At 42.3% G+C, this 27,128-nt stretch overlaps 1 protein-coding gene across 4 annotated transcripts in view; it reads left to right on the top strand.

The window, feature by feature from the left end:
* Positions 1-11,004: 11,004 nt before the first annotated feature.
* The window catches only part of ASXL3 (ASXL transcriptional regulator 3), a 101,734-nt gene continuing 85,610 nt past the window's right edge, over positions 11,005-27,128 (top strand). For 2 of the 4 annotated variants that reach the window (XM_083747511.1, XM_083747512.1), the window contains exon 1: positions 11,005-11,388. In XM_083747511.1, coding sequence (XP_083603637.1) covers positions 11,335-11,388 — 54 coding nt within the window. In that variant the 5' untranslated portion in view covers positions 11,005-11,334. Of the gene's footprint in view, positions 11,389-11,578; positions 11,716-27,128 lie in introns of those variants that run through there. The other 2 variants (XM_083747514.1, XM_083747513.1) reach the window with 2 other exon arrangements.

Here is a 27,128-nt window from a genome sequence, read left to right as displayed (position 1 = left end):
CACCCCAATCAAATGTAAGTCCTGTGTTGGTTTAGTAAGACTACATAGCAAACACCACAGAGCCACAATTTCCAAGTATCAGAAAAACATAGATCCAAGGCAAGGAATCTTCATAATTTTTACATAGGATGACTACAAATTGATCAACAAATCACAAGGCACTTCTGTGGATGTAGAGGCAGTGGCGTAGCGTGGGGGTGCAGGGGGGCCGGGCGCACCGGGCGCAACATCTGGGGGTTAGGGTTAGGGGGCACAAATCCACGGGTTAGGGGGCACAAATTACTTGCCTTGCCCCGGGTGCTGACAACCCACGCTACGCCACTGTGTAGAGGTGACCTATGATTTGATGGTGGTTTTAAGGGGATGCCTTTTAAAAATTGTGAGACACCATAAAGATTGGGTGGCCTCAGATTCTGGTTTTGCATCATGGCAGAACTGAGAAACACTGGGTCCTTAATGTTTGTGGTTTAGTCAATGGAGACAATCATACTCTGTGATTTGATACATGTGAGGCTGTGAAAAAATTATTCTGTTTCAAGAGGATCCAACTTACTGATTCTTTTGTGCACATGTGCTTCCTTGCTCCCACACCCATTTCTGTGGCACCCCTCTTTCTCTCCCTGCTTTCCCAAATGGCCCCTATTTCCTCCTTCCCCATCCATAGCTCTGCTCCAGATGGGCCCACCCCCTCTACAATGCAAATGGGTAAAACTACAGAGCTCCAGGGCTAGATGTGTAGCTTTTTGTTCAACTAACCCAGACCACCAGAAGCCTAGCACTCCAACACAATTGCCCTATTGCACTGTGGGCTGATTGTAGAAGCTGTTCATCTAGAACCAGCGGTTCTCAACCTGTGGGTCCCCAGATGTTGTTGGACTACAACTCTCATCATCCCTGAGCTCTGGCCTTGCTAGGTAGGGGTGATGGGAGTTGTAGTCCAACAACATTTGGGGACCTACAGGTTGAGAAAGGCTGATCCAGACCCAAACCACTGCAAGAAGGGATTACTTAAACCTCTCATCCACCATGCAGTATGGGAGAGTTTGGGGTGGTGGCTACTGGGATGAGACTTACCTGCGCTTAAACTGTTAGGGGCTCTCCCCAATCTGCACCTTAAAAAGTCCTTGGGAAGGGAGGAATTCATTTGGATCACTGATTTTCTTCCAGTACTAATTAATCTCTCCCACCACAGAATCTTCTGGATTTAGCAGTCAGAGATTTGGAGTGGGTGAGGAATTAGGGTCCCACAGACATATATACTCCCTAATCTCCATCAGATTTGGTAAACTGCTGTCAGAGGCTCAAGCAAACCAATTTCCTCCCATACCTTTTCTGCTTTTCCTCTCTTTCAACAAAAATGATGTTTGGCTGCCTCCAATATTCTAGGACTCCTTCAGGCCACTGGGGATACTTAGTTGAGCATCCTTGTTGAGCTGAGCTTCACATCCCCTTTTATTTTTAGATCAGAGACTAATATTTTTCTGCATAACAGCGAAGTCCCCCGAGTCCCCAGAATCTACTAACTTGTCTGAAAGTGGGCCTGGTTTCACTGCTGTACTGATAGGCCTGGGAACACCAAGTTCACTGTAGACATAATTAACTATAATAACCGAAGCAAGGATGTTAAAGAATATACCTGTCTATGTGTTCTTTTGCATTTTTACCTGCCATCATATCTGGTCTTTTTTTGCTATTTAAATATTCTAATTTCCATTCCTATTTTTTTACTATGTCTAAAGAGATGAAAATGTCCGCTGCATATCGTGATATTGTATGCAGTCCTAAGAAAGTTATGTCATGGGGCAGCTGCAGAGACAAGAAAGCAGGAAATAAGAAACATGGCTCAATGTAATGTTAACTTTTTCCCTTTAAAAAAGGGGGTAGGTTTGAGAACTCTTTGACTGTGACACTCCTCCCTGAAAAAAGTCATCTCAAGAAACAGAAGCAAACTTTGTGTTTTAATAAATAAAAAAGAAAAGAAAAAAGACTATATAGTTTTCAGTGCCACCTGAGCACTCTAATTACTTTGGCCATCTCATTACAATAAAGGGGTCTATCATTAAGATTTTTCTGAAAGCATTGTGTGGTTGGAGTTGTGGGCTGGACAAAGTAACCCTGCATGTCTTTTCACAAGTTCTATTGAGTTCAATGCAGCTTACTCCCAAGTAAGTGGGTATATGTCAGATCATGCTCATACCTAGTTGTTGCATGGACAGAGGACTTTAGTTGTAAAGAATTCTCTTGATAGTTCTGTGGTATCTTGATATCCATCTTTTTGCAATGATTCCAGGGTTGATAACCTTTTTTCCAGGAAGAAGCACTGTGCTTTTATAGGGTTTTATAGACAAGTATAATGCTATACAAATAAGTATACCAAGTTTTCTCATGTCATTTGTATATCACAAAAATAGCATAATAAATGTGGAAAAATATATACAACATACGTTTCATCATTAGTGGTCAATGTATAAATTCTTGTTTATGAATTGGTTTAAGCAATTAGAAAGAAGAAAAGAAAAAAAGAAAAAAAGGGTGGGAAAGGGGGACTGGTGAGTGGGTTGGGGTTAGGTGGTTATGCTTCTATTATTCTACTTAGTGTGTGTGAGGGGTTGTGTCAGCGTTACTTGTATGGGTTCTCTTACTATTCACTTGTTGTATTCCCTTGGTGGTGAGAGGGGTTAGGTGTGGCTTAGGGTGTGGTTGGTTGTCTTTGGTTGGCTGTAGTGAGAATTGCTTTTGTGTGTGAGCAGGGTGTGAGTGTGTATTTTTGAATCAGGTTAGCCAGATTGATTCATATGCTGTCGGGTGATTCTTGTATGTGACAAAGGGGAACCAAACCGGGGTGAAGGCGTCTTCATCTATTTGTCCCCGTGTCAGTGTGCTTTTGAGTTTGGGGGTGGGTGGGCAGAATTCAACAGGTACTACACAGATTGCTACACCCCCATGCATCTCCTCAAACTACAGAGAGACTCTGTTGGGGGAAAGATGGCAATTCTGCGTAATTTCCATCAATAACAAGCAAACAATATAGGATATGGGTTCCCAAGCTGTGGTCTGTGGATGACCAGTGCTCTGCAAGCTACATCTGGGTGACCCATGGTGTGTTTGTAAAAATACCATAATCATGAAGCAATTGGCTCCGTATATCACAATTGCTACAAAGGCAGTAAAATCATTATGTGATCTGCAAAGACCCTCAACACTTTTCAAGTGGTCTGTGGGGGGAAGGTTCAGGAACTACTGACATAGAATAAGATATAAGCAAAATACTGTGATGTAACAACCATTTTCATTAGTGTAGTCATCATTCATCAAAGCCAATAGGGCTGCCCTCATGTAGGGATCACTGAAGCAGTATTTAAAATTACTTGAAGGTTCCTGCTTCACTAAAGTTTTTCATAAGAATTCACAGATACAGTATGATTTTTTTTGTCTTGAGACCTAAGCAATAAAATTCAACTATCGGCACAATAATTCTGTAGACCTGTAATGGCCAATTTGTAGAGTCTTAAAAGGAATGTAATAAATGACTAAGTACAATAAGCCTTATGGTTTCTAAAAAGAATGCTTGTGCCACTGTACAAAAATGATAAGGAACAATTTTAATCAGAAAGCAGCTATGATATTCGCATTTAACACAGCAAACTGTGGTTCATAGGTATACACTCACGATGTTTCTTACTGTTGTGCTTCCAACTCCCAGCTTCATTACATGTAGATATAAAACTATAATATGCATGAGGCAAATACCATGTTTTCTGCTATATGCATGTTACAGGAACATACAGTGGTACCTCGCAAGATGAATGCCTCGCAAGACGAAAAACGCGCAAGACGAAAGGGTTTTTCATTTTTTGAGTTGCTTCGCAAGACGATTTTCCCTATGGGCTTGCTTTGCAAGACGAAAACGTCTTGCGAGTTTGTTTCCTTTTTTCTTAAAACCGCTTGAAGAGGTGCAGTTGCGACTGACCGTACTTCGCAAGATGAAAAACCGTGCAAGACGAAAAGACTCGCGGAACGAATTAATTTCGTCTTGCGAGGCACCACTGTACCAAAGCTGGGGTTGGTCAGAACACCTTGCTGAATTCACAAGCAGTGGTGAACATACATTTGCCATCACATAGCATGTCTTCAGATATGATGAAATCTGCTCTTATATAAACCTCTTTCTCTCAAAAGAAAGAATGTTGAAGTCTCAGATTGTGAGATACAGATGTCTAACTGAGGCAGGTCTAGACAGGAAACCTACATACCGTATTTTCCCGTGTATAAGACTATATTTTTTCCTAAATTTCTGAAGTTTAAAATAAGGGGTCGTCTTATACATGGAGGCGTCTTATACACGGAAAAATATGGTAAATGCTCTCTCCAGCAGTGCTTGCCCATAATAGGTACTCTATCGTACTCCACAGCATTTCTGGTCAATATCTCTTAATTATTATTAATGTAGGAGAATAAACTGTCAATAAAGAAAAATGAGCCTTACAAACAAGACTTATGCTAAACTGCAGAGGGAAATGACCTTTTTGGTCTTCCTAATACTTAATAATATACATTCATCTTCAAAGGTTACTATATTTTCCATAGTATGATTTAAGAAATTAAACAAATAAGGTTTATATATAGATAGAATTCTACTATATATATAGAATTCTATTGCATTTTGTGCTGCACAGCCCTCCCCTACTCTACAAATATATGGCAAATATCAAAAAAGAAATGAAACTAATCTAGTATTGGAACTCCCCAGAGTGGCTTACGGGTAGGGGTGGGGGTGCATCAGCTCAGGTGGAGAGGACAAGGTAATTTGGAGTGAGGAAACAGCTGATGGAGGAAAAGTTAATAATATAATCACTCTGCACTGTTTCCTTGCTATAAAATGTCCCATCCACACTCCCCCAGAAGGAGCTGTATGCAGTTTGGGGATATGTCTGGATTTTGAGATGCAGGTGGCCTTGGTGACATGGAGTGTCTTCCATCAGCTACATCTGGTGCCACATGGTTCTGTGTTGGGTTTTCAACGTCTTTATAAATGACTTGGATAAAGGAATTGATTTGAAGCTCATCAGATTTGTAGATACCTGGGACAGGTAATGCTGCAAAAGACAGGATTTAAGATGGTCTTAACAGATTGGAGAACTGGGCCAAAACTAACAAAATGAATTTCAATGGGGCAAATGTAAAGCACTTAGGCAGGAAGAAGATGGGGGCACCTGGATTGCCAGTAATACATGTGAAAAGGATCTAGAGGTCTTAGAAAACCACAAGCTTAACATGGGTCAACAGTGTGATGCATCCCATAAAGCTAATGCTATCCTAGGCTGCATCAAATCAAATTACAGTGTTAACAATATTATTATTGAATTTGATATTCTGGAACTACAAATGAAGTTAGGCTAGACATATTGGACAAGCATCTAATGTGACCTTTCAAACTTTTTAAGAGCTCTTTTTTCTGACAGAGGTTGCTATAATGGTGCACAATAAGCGCCCAATGAGAATGGTATATGACCCTTCTCAAAAAATGGTGGTGGGGTCAATTCTTCTCATGGAATCTTTTCAGAAGGTCCTTATTCTAGCAGTTCAAGCCCTACTGCTTGTTAATAGGGCTTCTTATGTTTGGCAGAGAACAAGTGAGGGATTGTAAAGCAATTTGGAGGTTAGTAGGGGCAAATCTCTGAAGAACAAATGTCTAGAACACACACACACACACAGAGGCAAAATTACATAAAGTGGTATCATTTAATCATAAACAGAGTGAGATAGAAAGGGATCAGGGCTGGGTGCTTTTGTGATGGGGAACTTGTTGACCACCAGACCTTGTTGGATTCCAACACCCATCATTTCTGACCATTGCATATGATGTCTGTGGCTGATAGGAATAGTAGTTCAGCAACATCTGGAGGGTCAAAGGTTCCCCATCCCTCTTTTAAACAAAATACGTTTGTCACTTCTCTGATTTTAATCTTGTAGATTATGTCATTTCTTTAGAAATGTCAAATCAGCACATGGAACTTGCAATTCTGTTAGGCAGATACAGATCAAAAGTTAGAATGCTAAAGAAAAGAAACGTCAGCTATAATTAGTACATAAATTACTCTGTGACAGTGTCACCTTTTATTTCGGAGCAACAAGAATATATTAGACGATATTAATAATGTCTTCAGAAGAATAGCATGTCAGCTGCACCCCCACATTCCCAAATCAGGAGACTGTTTGGCTTTGAAATGAAATACATGCTTCTCTGAAAAAGAGCTTTTCACAGTTTGAGTCAACAGATTCTGAAACATACTGAAGCAATTAAAGAGGGAGAAAATATACTGTGAGAATAAGATTCCGGAAAGCTATTAAAATCTAGCCTTTGGTTAGAAAAGAAAGAAAGGGCAAAGTCTTTATTTTCTATATGAAATATTAATCTGAGAATGGGAAATCACCAGTGTAACAAATTGAGTAATGTTTGCAGTGCTAAAAGTAAACTGAGATTCTGAATTTTAAACATAAAAGTGCCAAAATTTTATTGTGTATATGATTGTGGATCACATTTCATGTATTGTGTTTTAGTACAAATTACAAAATAAAGGGGGGAAATTCATGTGAAAATGAATTGTTGCATTGCTTCCACACGCACCTAACTTGTAGCTCAGCCCAACTGTGCTGCATTAACTTCAGCAGCTTTCTAGTGCCATGGTAAGTGTAGGTGGAGCTGCGCAACATGTGTCAAAAGTTGTGCAAATTCCATCACTCATTCACAACAGTTTGGCCATGCAAAGTAGCTCTTACTTTCATCTAATGTTTTAGGAATTGGCATTTGAAAGAATACTGGTATGCAAAGGACCCTTGCACTCATTTTGTTTTACTTGCAGTATGGCATGGCAATAATTTACTATCTTAAGTTGATAACATTATATTAATAATTTATAATCTTAAGATAGCACACTATAAATATCTTAGTTATTTATAAATATCTAAGAGAGAGATTTTAGTTCTATTTTCTCCATAAGATACTCAATTTTGCATGCTCTTTCCTTGATACAGATAGACATTTGGTCTTAATGAATTCAGAGCAGACATGAACCATGAAGTAGATTATTTTTTACTGTCCATTTTTAATAATTATGACTGATACACTTTACTTATCATAAATGATAGCATAATTGAGGGTTAGCAAAATAATTTTAATAATTCCAACTCGCCCAATGAGTTGGCATAGCCTGGAGGCTATAAAAGCAATATTATCTTTTTAAATAGGCATTAAAATTCTTTTATTCCCCCAAACAGCCTTTCTAACAGGTTTTTATTCTAATTAGTGGGTCTAACCTAATAGCCAGTTGTTTGAATAATTGACCTATAAAGCCTACAGCCCACAAACCTTTATTACTTGTTATATACTCTCTTACAATATACCTTATAGTTTTGTCTTCCTGTCCTTGCTATAACCCCTAAGACCCTAGAAAAGGAACCATATAATACAATCACTGAATTGTAGCTTAAGCTGCTACATTTAAAAACATATTTTTACTGGCTGATCTAAATTGTTACCATCAAAATTGTTTTAATAATGTAAGTTTAATTGTTCCAAGCGAAAGACTAACTTTATACAAATATACAATTAAATGTTTGTATTTATATTTTCTTTGTGAAGCAGGTAATACACTAAACATGTATCATTTGAAGTGTAATTAAACAGTGGGGTTAACTGTACAAATATACAAAAATGATACTGTGTCTTCACAGGTACAAGAAGTATGCTTTCAAACGTAAGTCACATGAATTATATTGAGCAACTGCTGAGGACTAAGGCATTGGTTCCCAACCCTGCCCCCTCCCACTCACCAGTCCACTTGAAAATTGCTGAGTCTTGGTGGATCACATAGTGGGTTTTTTGCTTGTTATAGCAATTGTAATGTGTAGTGCTAGGTCAGGGGTAGGCAACCTAAAGCCCATGGGCTGGATATGGCCTAATCGCCTTCTCAATCCGGCCCACGGATGGTCTGGGAATCAGCATGTTTTTACATGAGTAGAATGTGTCCTTCTATTTAAAATGCATCTCTGGGTTATTTGTGGAGCCTGCCTGGTGTTTTTACATGAGCAGAATGTATGCTTTTACCTAAAATGCATCTCTGGGTTATTTGTGGGGCATAGGAATTCATTCATTTCCATGGTCTGAGGGACGGTGGAGCGGCCCACGGCTGAAAAAGGTTGCTGACCCCTGTGCTAGGTGCTATATGGTTTTTAATTGTATTTTTATTGCTTCTTTTATTTCTTATATTGTATTTTACTGCACTGCAATTTGATTTCCTTAGTCTTCGTTAAAATTCAAATTGTAGCTGTTTTTCATGAGACACATTGCGAACCACCTGGATGAAGCTTGCCATGAACCCTAGTTTGGAAACTCCTGACCATACCAAGGAAGACTTGCAGAACGTTGCGGGTAATAGTCACATTTCTTATTTACATCAGCAGACATGCTGCTTCTGTTTTCTAACTTTCTGTCTGATATCTGAAGTAGCCCAGTGGGGGCCCATTAGCCAAACAGGCCAATAATAATAATAATATGCTTACACGACCAAATTAATAAAGATTTTTAGTTCATTGATTAGGTTGCCTTAATTGATTAATATTTAGAAGACCAATTAAAGATTGAGTGCTATCAAACCTCATTATGGGTTCTTTTTTAATAAATTTTGACCCCAGAGGTCTTGCTCTTGTCTGCTTCTTCATTCTTGAAGGACTGTATCCATATGGTACTAAAACTGTTTCACACTGGTGGGTGCCATATCCTCAACTCTCCCCATCTTTCACATAAGAAAAGTCAAAGCAGGCACAAAATATACCGTATTTTTGCTCTATGAGACTCACTTTTTCCCTCCCAAAAAATAAGGGGAAATGTGTGTGCGTCTTAGGGAGCGAATGCAGGCTGCGCAGCTATCCCAGAAGCCAGAACAGCAAGAGGGATTGCTGCTTTCACTGCGCAGCGATCCCTCTTGCTGTTCTGGCTTCTGAGATTCAGAATATTTTTTTCCTTGTTTTCCTCCTCCAAAAACTAGGTGCGTCTTGTGGTCTGGTGAGTCTTATAGAGCGAAAAATACGGTAATTTCTTCTGCCTGCCTATTGAAGGATGAAACAACTTCCAATAGGAGCACAAAATCAAAGGAGCTTTGGTCAAGTGGTCCCAATGAAAAGGTGGAGGGATATCCAATTGCCCACCCCTTATTAGAATAGGGTTGAAAGCATTGATCAGTTAATCGGTGAGATTAATGCTATGATTGGAATTTTAAATACAAACTCCAATCATAGCATAAATCTCACTGATTAACTGATCAATGCTTTCAGACCTAGGATAATCAACTTTTTCAAAAGCTAACAATCAGTCCTTGCGGTCCATTCCTTTGAAATTACTATGCCCCCACAGCATTTGGCTGTGATCCTAAAAGCATTTACTCATAATTACAGCACACTTCCTCAGCACCTTTGTCTGTCACAGATTTCCTCAGAATTTACCTAATGCCACACAGCTCAATTTTCATATGTCCTTAATGTTTACCTACCTAGTCATCAAGGCAATGTATAAAAACAAATTGCAAAATTATCTAGCATTAAAATGTTTATGTAAAAGTTGCTGCCATAAATATAGCTATATAGAAATAACATTTTTTGTGCAATTGTATAGGTTTGGATGTGCTGCAATTCCACTGTTTACCAATTACCCTTGCATTAGGCACCTTTAGAAAAGACCTGGTTTCTAAGGAAAAGCAGTGGGAAGCAACCACTAAATGGTGACTGGAATGGCACAAGAACCGCCTCTGAAAAGTGAGTAACACAGCACTGCCTTGACACATGAGAATGCCCACTGAAATGTGTTCATCATAGGAGGGCACTGAGCTCTTTCAATGCAATACTGTACTGGGATGTATCGAGGCTTACTAAAAATAGGGGCAGGCAAGGGAGAGGAATAGAGTAAGGAAGAGTGAATGCCAAAAGAAAAAGGCTGGTTCCGTGCAAATGAGGTACGTACAGTAACTGGCTTTTCCCTCCACTTTAGCTCCAAGGGAAATGGTTGTGAGCTTACTCTTCCCACAAACACACCAAGCGACTCTAGGGCCTTAGGGGGTGGAAGCTGTGGCAGAGCATCTGCTTTGCGTGCAGAAGGTTCGATCCCTGCCATTTCCAGGAGAAAGCCAGAGAGCCACTGCCAGGCAGTTGCGGATCCAATAAACAATACTGAGCAGAATGGACCACTGGTCTGACTCAGTAGAAGGCAATAGCTTCCTATGTTCCTAGCGTAGCTGGGGGCGGGGTGGGATAGGCACCGAGGCCTCCCCGGGTCTGCGTACGCGTGTCCCATGCCAATGTGGCCAGCAGCCCCTTGCAGCTGGAACCTGCTCCTTGCTCCATCCCGTTTCTGCTCACCTGTCCCCTCCCTCTGGACGGGGTTCTCCGAGGGACCGCAGAATCGTGGCGGCTACAAGGGGTGGGGAGGGCCCCCCCCCGAGAGCTGCCCCAAGCGCCGCGCCACCACGAGAGAGCCAAGAGTGCCCAGGTGATCAGGCAGAGGCAGCGGCCGCTCCTCGCAACCGCTTACCGGGCTACGAGGCGAGGAGCAGCCCCACTGCCTCCGCCTCTTTGCCTGCGCTCGCTTTGTGGGCGGCCCGCCGGCAGCTGGAACTGCCAGGCAGGGGGCGACGAGGACGGAGGGAAAACAACCCGACCCCGGCTGGGAGCCGGGAGAGCTCCGTTTCTTTCTGACTACAAATCCCGGGATGCAAGATGCTGCCTTTAAGAACAAAAGGAAAGGAAAACGGAGCAAGAGCAGCCGCGTTGCACCTCGGGACATGTAGTCTTGTTGTCCGCTCTATGTGCAAAGCGAAAGAGGGCGGGGGGGAGAGCTTGAAAGGGAAAGCGGCGGAGGGGATTGGGAGTGGGTCGAAGCGAGGGTCTCCGGCAGCTCTCGCGAGATCTCGGGCAGCCCTTTCTTCCCTGTGCGCGTCTCGTGCGCTTTGCTCGCGAGCGCGGCGGCCTCGGCTGGGATGTTTTGTGCAGTCGCCATTCCCTGGCGTGACGTCATAGTGCATTGTTGTGACTTGCGTAGCGGAGCATCCCTCAAGCTGTCAGCTGTGTCGCCGCCGCCGCCGCTGCGGGAGCGCGAGCCCGAGCCTGCCCAGCCCCCCGCCCGCTCGCCGTCCCCGCGCCCCTCCCTCGGGGGTTCTCGGACTCCACGTCACCGCCTCGTTGTCTGTGCGGGACCCTCGGGCTCCCCCGCCCTCCCCCCGCCCCGTCCCCGCACGTTCCGTCCCGCCCCCGCCCCCCCTAGAACCATCTCAATGAGATGCAAACATGAAAGACAAGAGGAAGAAGAAGGACCGCACCTGGGCCGAGGCTGCCCGCCTGGTAGGTGCGACCGGAGCTTTGTGCATGCGGGGCCGGCCCGTCCGGCTGCTGTTCCTGCGGGCGAGTCGGGGAGGCGCCTGGCGCAGCCAGCCAGCCGGCCCCCCTCCCGCCCCGAGCGCCTGCACATTGTTGCCGTCGGCAGGGGATGCTGCGCTGCGCCGGGGCAGGCGAGCGAGAGGCAGCCCCTCCGGAGGCGCGGGACGAGACGGGAAGCGGAGGCTGCGTTCTCGTGGAACAATGTTCCGTGCAGAAGAAGTCTCTGCGGAGCGGCTGCGCTCGGGGAGCTACTTTGTTCGTGGACTGCCTGACTGCATGCCACGTCCCGTAGTGAGTTAGCCCGCCGCCAGCCTGGAGGGAAGACCCTCCTCCGTCCGGTGCAGGAAGGCCGTGCGGCGAAGGGCCACAGGCGGGCGGGCGGGCGGGGAGGGGAGCTACCAAACACGCACATTGCCGGGCTCCGAGTTTCTGAATAGAGACGTCTAGCTTCCTCCGCCTGCCCCCTCCTCCCCACCTCACTTGGTCAAGCCATAAGCACTCCTGGTTATTGATGTAATGTAACCCCACACGGATCTGGGAAATTCGGGAAGGAGGAGAATTTCTTCCTCACCTGGACAGTAACTAGAGCGAGGGGCAGTGTCCCCCAGCCCGTTATAACTCCTCCATAGTGCTTTCATTTCATTATCGTCGGGATTCGTCTGTGTGTGTGTGTGTGTGTGTGTGTAGTTGACAACCTGGAATAGATGTACTCCATTCTTAATAATGGGTACGAAAGCTGTTTTAGTGATCATTTAATTTGTATGTATGTGCAAACAAAAAACGATATTTTTCGTGGGGCAACTCCCTTTGTACAGCACGTGTGTAACAGAGTAGTGTTTGTGTGTGTGTATGATGGGCAGAATTTACTTCCATAGCATGTATATGTATAACAAGCAGTGTTTACTCCTATATGTGTGTGTGTGTGTGTGTGTGTGTGTGTGTGTGTGTGACTTTGGTTAGAGAAATTTCTCCATGTATAGGAAAGTGAGAGGAGAATTGAGAGTCCTGTATGCACTTTTTCACTGCTGCTGGCCAAAATGTTCCAAGAATCTGCCTCCTCACGTTGTGTATTAGTGAATTTAAATATCAAATGGTTGTACCTACATTTTGGCATGCTTGTGTTAAATGTGAGGGGTTTGCTTGTGCACCGTATAGTTTCCCATCCACCCTTCTTAGAAAATACCTGATTATACTATTCCTCAAAAGCCTGCTGTGTTTCTAAGGACACCAGTATTCATTGGCAAAATAAATATTTCTATTCCTTCCCACCCATTTCTGTGTCCATTGTACTGTTTTAGTACACATTTAAAATAATTCCTTTTCAAGCTTTGAATTGTCTGTGTTTTGTAATCTTGCAAATTAAGACTGCACTTACCTGGAAGTAAGTCTCATTGGACTTGAAAGAGCTTACCTCCGAGTTGACATGTATAGGATTGCATTGTAAATTGGCTCTGCAACATTGCTGCATGCAGTAAGATGTGTGTTGCTGTACAGTATTGTGTATGTATTTTGTGAAGTTTCACACTCTGTTCAGTGCAGCAATGTAAATGTATGTGTGTGGACTGCTTGAAGGACTGGCTGCTGGCTATATGGCTTGACTTTTGAATCTATTTTGCTGCCTTCTATTTGATACTTAATTGGTAAATGTGTCTGTGACTATGTTCATTTTTTGTTGCTGTTTCATGTCTGCTGCAAAGCACATTCTTTTCAAAAAGGTGGTTTTCTACTGTGTTTGGTGGGACTATAAGGCACTGCCACTGTAGTTTGATCTTCTGCACATAACTCATATACAGGCAACAAAGTCTTGTGACACCTTAAAAGCTAACAAATTTATTATAGGCTTTCATGGACTCAGGTCTGCTTTGTCAAATACACAAGCAGTAATCCTGAACTGCTAGTGTGCGTGGTATCGCTCTCAGTGTGAAAAAGCAAACAATGCGATCTGAAGGAAATTAAATTTAAAATTGTAATTTATGCTAAAATTACTTATGCTCTTGACAGTGACCATTCTACAAGGCAGTGTTGGTGATAACACAAACACCCTATCATTGGTTAACTAATTAGCAGATGTAGCCTGATAGGAATCCCTGATCTTGTTTTGAGCCAAAAGTGATACTATTGAACCTTTTGATAAATTAAGTCAATGGTTTCACACTGCAACCTCAGTTTTGAAGTTTCTTTGTTTGGGAGTAGCCACTTGGAGGTCAGTGGCAGAGTATCCTTGGAGACTGAAAGGTTCCTGTATTGGCTTTTGAATATTACCATATCTGAGCTCAGATTTGTGTCCACTTATTCTTTTGTGCCGAATCTGTAAATGTAACACTTTAGCAACTGGTGTTAATTCAGCGTATACATCAGGATATAAACTTGAGTTTTTGTATCAACCACAGTAAGTGTGTAGAATAATTGTAGCACACCATTTGTTGTAACAGTGAAATACAGTAATATATGATGCCATAAAACATAGGAAAACAGGAAACACTATGCTCAACTCAAAATGGTTAGAGTGCAGTCATACGCTCACCTACCTGGGAGTTAGCCCTGTTGAACGCAGTGAGATTTGCTTCCAGGATGGATAGGGTGGATTGTACCATGTGTTTTCCCACTATGATACTATGGATCCTTTCTCCAATGAGTGAATATGCAGTGTTCGCTAACTGTCATCTTTAGACTAGGTGAAGCAGCCCCCAGATAAGGACTTTTGAAACCCCATAGCAGAGATGGGAAACATGTGGCCCTTCTCCAGAGTTTGCTGGTCTACAACCATTATTCCTGACTATTGGCTGTGGTGGCTGGGGCTGATGGGGGTTGTAGTTCAGCAGCCTCCTGAGGGCTGCAGGCTCCCCACCCCTGCACTATAACATTTCATCAGTATTTGGTATCTGAAGAAGTGTGCATGCACACGAAAGCTTATACCAATAACAAACCTAGTTGGTCTCTAAGGCGCTACTGGACAATTTTTATTTATTTTTTATATATTCCGATCTTATCAGTAGAATTGATACCAATTTCATATCCTTTGCTTGCAAAATGCATGCAAAATTGTGTGCCACATTGCTTTCTGCTTCTGATACCCAATATTCTCCAGAGGGCTGCCTCCCAAAATGTTGCATTATGAGATCTCATCCAATCTATGAATTCCATGGAAGCCTGGCTATTACTGGGTTCATCAGGGATTTTTATAGCTGAAAGGGAGTTGCATTGTAAGGCTACAGGTGTTGCTATAACTTAGTGGTACAGCATGCCCTTGGCATGTATGAAGCTGTCTTTTAATTCCAACAAACTCTAGCTAGGGGATTGTGAGTAGAAGAAAGGGGATGAACTTATATCAGAAGTACAGGGGCAGCCTGGGACATTTTATGGCTTTAGGCAGCTCATACAACACTGCTGCACCCTGCCATGCTGCCCTGCCCCCTCCTCCTCCACAGGCTTGCCGTGCCACCACATCACCATTTGGATCCCTTCCAGTCGGGATTCAGGCCTCATCATGGGACTGAAACTGCCTTGGTCGCACTGGTTGATGATCTCCGGCGGGCTAGGGACAAAGGTGAGAGCTGTTTCCTAGTTCTGCTGGATCTCTCAGCGGCGTTTGATACCATCGACCATAACATCCTTCTGGACCGTCTTGAGGGGCTGGGAGCTGGGGGCACTGTCCTACAGTGGTTCCGCTCCTTCCTCCTGGGCCGTGTTCAGAAAGTGGTGGTGGGGGATGAGTGTTCAGACCCCTGGGCTCTCACTTGTGGGGTGCCTCAGGGTTCTGTCCTCTCCCCCATGCTTTTCAACATCTACATGCAGCCGCTGGGAGAGATCATCAGGAGGTTTGGGCTGGGTGTTCATCAGTATGCAGATGATACCCAGCTCTACCTCTCTTTTAAATCAGAACCAGTGAGGGCAGTGAAGGTCCTGTGTGAGTGTCTGGAGGCGGTTGGAGGATAGATGGCGGCTAACAGATTGAGGTTGAATCCTGACAAGACAGAAGTACTGTTTCTGGGGGACAGGAGGCGGGCAGGTGTGGAGGATTCCCTGGTCCTAAATGGCGTAACTGTGCCCCTGAAGGACCAGGTGCGCAGCCTGGGAGTCATTTTGGACTCACAGCTGTCCATGGAGGCACAGGTCAAATCTGTGTCCAGGGCAGCTGTTTACCAGCTCCATCTGGTACGTAGGCTGAGACCCTATCTGCCTGCGGACTGTCTCGCCAGAGTGGTGCATGCTCTGGTTATCTCCCGCTTGGATACTGCAATGCACTGTACGTGGGGCTACCTTTGAAGGTGACTCGGAAACTACAACTAATCCAGAATACGGCAGCTAGACTGGTGACTGGGAGCGGCCGCCGAGACCATATAACACCGGTCTTGAAAGACCTACATTGGCTCCTAGTATGTTTCTGAGCACAATTCAAAGTGTTGGTGCTGACCTTTAAAGCCCTAAACGGCCTGGGTCCAGTATACCTGAAGGAGCGTCTCCACCCCCATCATTCTGCCCGGACGCTGAGGTCCAGCGCCGAGGGCCTTCTGGCGGTTCCCTCATTGCAAGAAGCAAAGCTACAGGGAACCAGGCAGAGGGCCTTCTCGGTAGTGGCGCCCACCCTGTGGAACGCCCTTCCAGCAGATGTCAAAGCAATAAACAACTACCTGACATTCAGCAGACATCTTAAGGCAGCCCTGTTCAGGGAAGTTTTTAACGTGTGATTTTACTGTATTTTTGGTTTTTATGGAAGCCGCCCAGAGTGGCTGGGGAGGCCCAGCCAGATGGGCGGGGTATAAATAATAAATTATTATTATTATTATTATCACCCCTGGCGCTGCCTCCTCTGTGGGTGCCCCCTTGCCAGGGGCAGTGGTAGAGCCCACCCATGGCACAGGAGAAGGCAGAGCAGCAGCAAACAGTGCGCCCTTCCGGCCAGATCTGCTGCCTGAGTCCATCACCTCACCTTTCCTCCGGCCCTGCAGAAGTATATCTGCCAGTCAGGTTTGAAATTTGGGTCTAAATGCACTGCCTGCAACAAAATACCTAGTGATCTTCTATTCCCAGGTTAGTTTGAATCTACAGAACAACAAATAATGTGGTGTGGACTTCTAAACAGCAGTGTGTTACATGGAATTTAACAATCTGATTTCCTATTTGACTCAAAGGCAAGATCCTCAATATACAATGCTTTAGATAGAACACATATCGCTTCCATTGGCTCTGGTATAGTAGTTGAATTAGGGTTTAATCTGAGATCTCTCAAAGCATGGTGACGCCACAAAGTGTTCACTGGTAAGCATTTCACCAGTTTGTTATTCTGCTCTCTTCATCAATATTTTATTTCTGGCCTTACTGAATCAATTTCAGTGACAAGCAAACAGTTGAGACCTAATATGTTCTCAAGGAATGACTCCTGTGATAGCTTGATCAATGTTCACACTACAGAATTCCATGAGTACTGAGTTACCAAATGCTTAATCTGCCATGGGCAGGGCAGAGTAACACAAATATTTAAACCATTCGTTGTAGCAATGTCATCCCTCAGTATAAAGCCACCGTATACTATTAAAGTGTAAAAGGATGTAGAGTACTCAGAAATGGTAGTTAAGGTTGTCAGTGCAGGTATAACTGCCTTTTGAAGTGTGGCTATGCATATACATTTTAATACATATTTTAATATGCAGGATTTTTCTGCAGGATCTCTTATGCAAATTGGGCAACTGTTGAACATTAATTCTGTTTGTAGCCTGATGTCTTGTTTGCACTACACCACCCATTGACTAATAAATGTTTCCCTTTTATTCTCTTTCCCATTGTGCTATTTGAAATAGTATCAGTGCATTGCAGATAAAAATAGGTTTAGCTTTGTAGCTTTATTTGAATTATTAGTTCCATTTTGTGTATACCAGAACTGAGGCTAAAATTATAGGCCTTGTACAAGAACACAAGCCAGTCCTTAGAGGACTTCTGTATCTTTAGGAGGCACTCATATATTTACTTTAAACACTGGCAGTTCTAGGTAGGTTTAGGAAAGATGTCTGTCTGAAATCCTGGAGAGCCACTGTCAGTCCATAGACAATACTGACCCAGATTGGTGAATGTTCTGACTTGATATAAGGCAGGCAGGCATGTTCTTTCTACTTGTTCGACAAATGTGTTTGATTGCTGGCTAGAATAATAATACATAACCCTAATGTTTATTCTTATTAGCTTCACCTTTAACTCCTAAGGCATGAAAGAATCAGAGCTTAACAGGATGACAAAAGGGGAAGGAAATCCAACATGTTTACGTAAACTAATATTTATGAAAGATCCCAATGTGTTTCAAGCCTCAGTTCTTCTAGGGGACAAAAACCTTTTAATATATTCTGTAAATATATATTCTGGTTGTACTCAAAAAGGAGAAGCAGAGGTGGTCTGTTTTTAAACAAAGTGTTCTTCCTTGGGTTTGGGGGTGTTAGGCTTTTGTTTTTTTTGTACAATATGAATCTCTGGATCATGTAGAGAAGCTTTTAAAATTATTTCCCTGAACATCTGAGGCTAAAGGTCCTTAGGATATTCTCATAACCATTAGTTTGAAGTATTCTGTATGGCATTCTGATTCTCTATTGTCCCTTCCTCATATGTTAATTCATCAAGTGGTGCTCGGCTCCACTTTATTCTTTCAGGCAAACATGCTTCAATTTGTATTGTTGAATGCTTTGGAAACATAATAAACTGTACATCCCAAACATATTATTGTACACCCTATATTTCTAAGGATTATGAAGCATCTGTCATTGGTGATCTAGTGTGTGATTCAGAATGCTCAGTTGCCAAAAGTACTAAACAGCTCGAAGTCCAATTTCTGTGAGGGAATGGAAGGTTGTGCCATTGACTGGCATTAAGAGTGAGACAATTGGCCTCTGCTGGCTGATTGTCTTACCTACTCATGTTCTTCCAACATACCACCAACTATGCTATTGAGAGAGACAGCTGAATGAGTGAACAGGCAGAGAGAATACTGGCACAGGTCATGTGCTCTACTACGTATTATGCATGCACTACTCATCAACATGATGCATGCCAGTACTGCTTCTGTTCAATTGTACCATTTGTTTGAATAGTCAGAGAACAGGTGTCAGGTAGAGTGGTGAGTGAGATCAGTGGCAGCTGTAGGGGTTTTTTGTTTTGTTTGGAAAGGGGGTCTACCTAGTGAGTAACCCTTGTATAAGCTAGACATTCTGACGGGGGTAATGTTCATGTTAAGATAATCGGCTTTTAATAAAGCTGCTGAGCAAGCATACTTGTTTCCCATTCTATACAATATTTTATGGGCAATCTATAGTGTTTTAAAAGGTTAACCTGTATATGCTGACTCAGGCAATCAGTTTGAATACATAACTAAAACTTGACTATGTGCAAACTGCTGAACTGTGTCCATGAAATAACATTTAAAATATAAAATAGATGGGTGCCTTAAGCTGTCTGTGTTTGCATAGGATGGTTAAGGGGGGAGAGGCCATATTGGTGCAAGGAGAATGTCAGCCACATGGCACTCATGCACAATCTATATTGACTGAGCGATTCAGAGAATTATGGGTTGTGTGCTGACCAAATAGGCTGCTTGAAGGAAAGAGTAGCTCTACACATCATCATGTCTTTCCTTGTGGATTGCTTTCTGCTCTTTTGGCATTTTGCTAAGGCACCAGACTAGAATTGTGTGGGCAAACATACTGTGTGGTTACACCCTAATTGGTTGACTTTCCCTAGGGCAGTAGATTTTAACAGATTTACAATCCATTGTTCTCTTTAATTCTCAGTGTGGCTTGCAGTAGGAGCAAAATATAAGTAAGCAGGTTTTAGCAAAGGCCCCATACAGCAAAAATGCTTCTAACCTGGTGCCAAACAATAACAATATAGGTGCCTGCAGTGGCGGACTTGGGGCTCTCAAATTTCAGTGGTGCCCTGTGCAGCTTTAAATCCCCCCCCCCCCAACCCTACTCTTGTGATCTGTTTGACATCATTGTTGCGGTGCCCCACTGTGGTGCCCAGTGCAGCCTAAAACCACCTCTGGTGCCTGGTAAATAATCACTGGGAAGGGTGTTCCAAGGTCTGGCACCATTACATAAATGGTTTTGCTTTTAGCTGCTTTGTTGTTTAGCTGTGTCCGACTCTTCATGACCACATGGACCAGAGCACACCAGGCACTCCTGTCTTCCACTGCCTCCCGCAGCTTGGTCAAACTCATGTTTGTAGCTTCGAAAACACTGTCCAACCATCTCGTCCTCTGTTGTCCCCTTCTCCTTGTGCCCTCAATTTTTCCCAACATCAGGGTCTTTTCCAGGGAGTCTTCTCTTCTCATGAGGTGGCCAAAGTATTGGAGCCTCAGCTTCCAGTGAATACTCAGGGCTGATTTCCTTAAGAATGGATAGGTTTGATCTTCTTGCAGTCCATGGGACTCTCAAGAGTCTCCTTCAGCACCATAATTCAAAAGCATCCATTCTTCGGCAATCAGCCTTCTTTATGGTCCAGCTCTCACTTCCATACATCACTACTGGGAAAACCATAGCTTTAACTTTTTCTTGCTTTTCTCTCAAGAAGCAGGAGTCTTTTAATTTCGTGACTGCTGTCACCATCTGCAGTGATCATGGAGCCCAAGAAAGTAAAATCTCTCACTGCCTCCATTTCTTCCCTTTCTATTTGCCAGGAGGTGATGGGACCTGTAGCCATGATCTTAGTTTTTTTTTTTTGATGTTGAGCTTCAGACCCTCATTAAAAGGTTCTTTAATTCCTCCTCACTTTCTGCCATCAAAGTTGTGTCATCAGCATATCTGAGGCTGTTGATATTTCTTCCGGTAATCTTAATTCCGGTTTGGGATTCATCCAGTCCAGCTTTTCGCATGATGAATTCTCCATATAAGTTAAATAAGCAGGGAGGCAATATACAGCCTGGTCATAATCCTTTCCCAATTTTGAACCCATCAGTTATTCTGTATTCAGTTCTAACTGTAGCTTCTTGTCCCACATAGAGATTTCTCAGGAGACAGATGAGGTGATCAGGCACTCCCATTTCTTTAAGAACTTGCCATAGTTTGCTGTGGTCGACACACTCAAATGCTTTTGCATAGACAATGAACAGAAGTAGATGTTTTTCTGGAACTCTCTAGCTTTCTCCATAATCCAGCAATGTTTGCAATTTGGTCTCTGGTTCCTCTGTCCCTTCAATATCCAGCTTGCACTTCTGAGAGTTCTCGGTCCACATACTGCTTAAGCCTGCCTTGTAGAATTTTAAGCATAACCTTGCTAGCGTGTGAAATGTGTGCAATAGTGCGGTAGTTGGAGCATTCTTTGGCGCTGCCATTCTTTGTGATTGGGATGTAGACTGATCTTCTCCAATCCTCTGGCCACTGCTGAGTTTTCCAAACTTGCTGGCATTTTGAGTGTAGCACCTTAACGGCACCATCTTTTATAATTTTAAATAGTTCAGCTGGAATATCATCACTTCCACTGGCCTTGTTATTAGCAGTGCTTTCTAAGGCCCATTTGACTTCACTCTCCAGGATGTCTGGCTCAAGTTCGGCAACCACACTACCTGGGGTGTACGGGACATCCATATCTTTCTGGTATAATTCCTCTTGTGTATTCTTGCCACCTCTTTGTGATATATTCTGCTTCTGTTAGGTCCTTACCACTTTTGTCCTTTATTATGGTAATCTTTGTACGAAATGTTCCTTTCATATCTCCAATTTTCTTGAACAGATCTCTGGTTTTTCCCCATTCTATTGTTTCCCTCTATTTCTTTGCATTGCTCATTTAAGAAGGCTGCAGAGATGGGTGGGGGGCATCAATATGAAGGTTTCCAGTAGTAGTGGAAGGGCATGTTTATGCAGGAGATGACACCCAGGACCCAGACTGTTAAACGCTTTATAGGTCAAAACCTGCACTACTAATATTCTCCAGTAAGTGAAAAAGAAACAATGCTTGCATGTAAACACCACACTAGTATGTTTTTGAGCTCCTCAGCTTAGGATCAGTTTAGTACCTTCTGGAGTTGCTTATGTTGGTTTCTGAGTACATGGTGACAGCAGCAATTACTGTCAAGACATCAGCATCTGAAGTTATTGGCGTCCAAACATTCTTTTGTTGTCTCATCTTCCCAAGTATCTTTCAGCATCTTTGATATTTGTTTGTTTCACAGATTTTTGTTCTACCTCTTCCACACAGGGGTTCCCCAGGTGGTTAAAAATCAGGATTGCCATAAAAGAATAAAATGGTGAATAAAAATGGTTAAGAACAACAAAGGAACAAAAACAGCAGAATATGGTGACAACAAATCAATGTCATGGGAAGTAGAAAGCCTAAGGAAGTCATAGTGTTATTGACAGTGTATCCATCAAATGAAGAATATCAGTTATGGGAAATTCCATGTCGTATGTCTATGGGGTTTTTTTAACCCCCCCCCCAAAGCACTTTTTCAAAAAAATAAATAAAAGCTCATTGCAGATTAATTCTGCATCACACTGTAATGCAGCCATTTTAAAACAGACGTATGCAGTCCCAGCTGCTCAGTGACATGGGTCAGGGTATACCTAGATTGCAATACAGTAACTGCTTCTTTCCCCATTCACATGGGGCATGTGTGAAGAGGAAAAGGCATGGATAACCTAATCAAAGATCTGGAATAAATCTGGATTCAAAGTAGCATGTTGAAGATGATCATGAAGAATTACAGTTTGAGTTAAAACTAGGTTGGGGGTTGTATTTTTATTTGTTTTTGCTATGAGTGGATTAGCAATTTAGGAAGAAAAGAGGGGAAATGGGTTGGGGGACGTCCGGTGAACTTATCTATCCCTACAAGGTAGAGCAATACAGATCTACAAAGCATGAATGGATATGCATGCATGTGCTTCCACCTCTGCCTACCACACTTTATTTGTACACCTTGAGATCTATCCTTGCACTGTGCTCAGTTGTGGCAAATCTTGGTGCACATACTAACAGTAGTATCTCCTTCAGTAGACCATGAGCAACATTCCGTGCAACACAGCAGAAAGCATGTGATTTTCATTCATGAATAAATTACAGTAACCTGTAACTTAAAGATACCCATTATGGTTGATAAGCAGTAAAAAAAAAAAAAGCACTAATTGCAAGACAGAGAGACAGAGACTGGCGCAGTTAACATATCTAGCTTTTTAAAACCCAAATGCAATTTCCTCCCTTCTCTGTTTTGCTGAGATAGTACAGTTGAACTAAATCATATAGTAGTGAGGGAATATTTCACGCTGTGTCTTCATATTTGAAGGCCACAAACGACACCAAAAATCAGTATCATAACTTATGTATAGCTAGAGCTTTGACTTTAATCCCTTTGACTTTTATCTCAAGTGTTGACTCTTGCTACTATAAATAGAATTTAAACTATTGTAAAAGAGTTTCATGCTGTTATAAAATAGGGATTTGATTTGACTTTGTTTAACTACACTAAGGACTTCTTTGTGGCTGGCTTAACACAGACCTTCCATTATTTCCATATTTGTTCTAAGTTAATTCTCTTTTAGACATGTAGAAACGCTGCTGCTTTAGGAGGTTTTGATGGCCTTTCTCTTTGATCCGTAATCAAGGCAGCTTTGAAGAGCTGTACTCTATTTTATTATTGTATTTTTTGCCTCAGGGTTTCCTCAGATTTGTTTTGTAAGGCTATCTTTGTACTTGTTTGGCATGGTAGCATGTGTGTTATTTCTTTGCAATGCATAGCTGAAGAAAGACAGAAATTCCTGTTTTATAATAATTGAGTTTGGTTTGTGATGCTTTGTAGATATTTAATCTGAAATGTGACATGTAAGTAGCAGGCCCATTGAATTTTGTCATCTGTATATGCGCTCTAGATCTTTGCTGGGTAAAACTCACCTTCCAGAAAATAATCAGATCATGTCCTATTTCTTCTGTATGGATTTGTGAGATGCTGCTGTAGGTATGACTCTTTTTGAAACAGTAGTCCTCAAACATTCTTGTAGTGAACCATTTTCAGTTAAATGGGGTGGGGACACCCTGTGGTATTTTAAGCTAAAGGAAGAAGTACCCTGGTAAGGAGGATAACTAGAGCAAAATAATGATGTCTCATTAGCTGGCTAAGTTCACATTTGTCCCATAGCTGGAGGCTGGCAACCTGAAAGCAAAGATAATGAGTTGGATCCTGTGGACTTTCCATATCATTAAAAGAACATGAATGAGGGATCACAGGAAACAGTCTGATCAACCCCCCCAAACCCCCAGGGGTAAGCCCCCATGGACTTCTGATTGGAAATAGTGGGAAGGAATTTGAATCTGCCCTGCTTTATGCCCCAGTTCAGACAGGAATCTTTCCCAGTCCTTTCTGCAGATGCCAGATATCGAACCTTCCTTTTGCATGCAGATCATGTGCTCTATCTACTACAGAGCTTTAGCCCTTCTCTAAAAAGCACCTCCACCACACACGAGTTCCAGGGATGGTGCAAAGTATTATATGTAGTTTATTGCACAAGATTTGTACTCCAATATTCATTCCATCCAAGCAGAAAAGTCAAAGTAGATTACACCCTTAGAAACCATCAACATAAAACATAATGAAACAGTGCATTAAAACAAAAAACAGAAAACAAACTTTATAATAGAAATGCTGCTTCCTTCTGCTCCTGGTCTTGGATACGTTAAATGTGTGATCAAATTTCCATATTGTTGGTTTTTTAAAAATAGGAGGAGGGACCGTGATCTGAATTAGGGCTGTGGTACAGGGAAGGGGGAGTTAAGTTGCACCATGTCATTTCTGCTCCATTCTACTATTTGCTTCATAAGGAAATCTACTATTTGGGCCCATAGCAGTTCCAGTGTAAGGCAAATAACAGCTTTTTTTGGGGAAGGGGGGGAATTAATTGAGAAAATGTGTACAAAAGTCATGTGGGTGGAAAAAGTAACACGCACTTAGCGTTGTGATCTCAATCTGTGCCCTGGCCCCTCTACAGTTTTGAAATATTAAGGGATGGAAATGCAATTACACACTTAATGTACACATCAGATTAACCCTTTGAGATTTTTTTAAAAAAATCATATAGTGCCTTTTAAATTATCAATCCAATCCTAGAAAAATACTAGTTGTGTGGATGCATTGCATGCTAACTTCTCTTCTATCTTCATAAGCATTTATATTCATCAACACATTTAGAATCTGGCTCTAGGTGGATTTCTTCCCAAAATGTGCAGCCCTTGCCCATGTTTTATGTGCCATGCCATTCTACACAAAGAGTGATGCATGTTTTGTTATTTAGGATCCTTAGAATGATACATCTTAATGGCCTTCATTTCTGTGACAAAAAACAGATAAAAGGTTGGAAGAAGCATGAAGGGATGAAAGAGCCGAACTGCACAATCATGCAAAGCCAATATACATTGACTTTTTAAAAATGAAGATTGTACTTTTATTCCTGCTTGAGAACTAATTTGAGTAGTTCACAGCTGTGTGTTTGTGGATAATGCATTGGTTGCAAACATAGCTACTTAGAGGGTATGGCTATGCTTTGGGATGCTGTCTCTCATTTCATGTACTGTAGATGCTGATTTATCTCCTATGACATTAATCGTCTCATAGCAAGCGATGGAATAACTTGCAGATGCCCTTCCTCTCCTCATTTATGAAGATAAATGTCATAACATGATGGCTGTTCTTTGTTATGACACTAACCATTATAACATTTAACAAACGTAGCAAAGAATATCACTGACAGCTAGCAAGAGCATCTGTGTATGTGGAGAGTGATCTTGCCGCTCGTGCCTCTAGCTCAGAACCCTGACTTGTCATATTTAGTTTCTGGAATACTTTTAAGGAATAGATTTGGTCTGAGTCAGCAAACAAATATAATTGACTGGTGATACAGAGTTACAATTATATTACTTAATGACCAGTAGTTCAATGGTGCTGTGGCTCGAGGGTATAGGAATTAGAGAGAAGACAGCCTAGGATACTGAAGAGAGGAGAGAACAGTGGGTCTGTGCTTTTGAGACATCAGAGGTAAGGCTTCCATGGTAAGCAAAATCATGGCGCAGCCTTAGCTCAACACATCTGGTTGGAGATGAAACCCAGATGTTTGTCTCACAAGATGAGACATGCAGAAGTGTAACCATACGAAGAATCTGTGGGAAAACAGCAGCTATAGCCCTACATATTATACATGTGGAAGGGTCTCTAAATTTTTGTTTTGTGCTCAGATCCCTCCCACAAAATACTGGCCATTTGCAGGCACCTCTGTCTCATTTTGGATGCCCAAAATACTTGGACCAGGCAAAAGGAGGAAAGGGAGTCCAGAGTGATTGCGAACCCTGCTCCCTTTATCTCGAGGCTCTGGGAACCACATAGCCTGAGCAGTTGCCAGGTCTGCATCTGGATCACTCCAACAACTGTCTAGCATGCATGTTGTATGTTATGAAGAGAGAAACCTAAAGTATTCCCTCCCGCTGGTATTCCAAAATAGAACAACATCCTTTTGGCAACTGATGTTTGGCAACTGAGGCAAAGATTTCATTTCTTTGTGAGCAGATCTGCCTATTTTCTTCTCATGGTCCCCAAATATACTGGCTAATGCCTGTGAAAATGAAAAATGAAACTTATTATTATTATTATTATCATCATCATCATCATTATCATTATTATCATTATTAATAACAGGAAGAAGCTTTCCTTCTCCTAGTTTCAATTTCTCTCCTCACTCTTTTCATATGTAAATGAGGCTTTTCATATAGACAGCAAACATGCCTTGGATATCAGTATTTTCTGAGGTGTTCAAATTAAGTCTTTCTTCACAGTTCACTAGCAATACTCCTGCTAGAATTGATCAAGACACAGAACATGTCATGTTTTATGAATTAAGTGAGTAACCCCAGTCCAGAATTGCTATTCTAACAAAAGAACTCACAAGCCCTATTTGGATGTTCATTTTGTACATGTGTAAACAAACGCATGAAGTGGGAGTGGGGGCACACTGCTAAGACCCAACCCTCTTGGTCTACCTTTCAACCCTTCACAAGGCTCAGCCAAAGGTCTGAAGCAGGGAGCCAAATCCTGCTTGCCCCGGCTCCCCATGTGATTTAGAATTCTGTACAATCATGGTTCTTCTGTACAGCATAGGGAACTTCCATGGATGGAAGAGGCTTCCTGCTTCAGAGCTTCACCCTCAAATCTGTGGAATACTGAAAAGAGGGTGAAAGTCATGCATCTTAATGGGTGGTGCTTAGTAGCACTCCATTACACTCCTTCATCTATTTGTTCACAAGTGAGTAAACAGAACACCAAAATAGGGCATATAGTAGGGCATTATTTGATATTGCAGGGGTGGAAACTCCCCCAATTGCTGTTTATTATTATTATTTTTAAAATTTGTATATCGTCCTTCATCTATAGATCTCTGTAGACTATATTTCTTATTTTAAAAAAGATACAGTAAACTATGCATGTGTTAGCTTAACTTTAGGTGAATTTGTAGAAAGCCAAGAATGAATAGCATTTCTCCACTGAAAATGCAGAGGAAAATAGACAACAAAAGGACTGTGTCCCCTGCTAACATGTATGCAGAAGAGTAAAGGTGTGATATATACATGTGTACTTTTATAATGATTACAAACCTTAAGCTTTACATTAATGATGACCTCTACATTCTGTGATCTAGAGATGTTATATATTCTGCAATTTCTGTCCATGATCAGCTAGCAGCCCCCACCTGCCACTC

Source organism: Podarcis gaigeae (genome assembly GCF_964106915.1).
Source record: "Podarcis gaigeae genome assembly, chromosome: 7".
Lineage (NCBI taxonomy): Eukaryota > Metazoa > Chordata > Lepidosauria > Squamata > Lacertidae > Podarcis > Podarcis gaigeae.
This window is presented reverse-complemented; position numbering and strand designations above follow the sequence as displayed.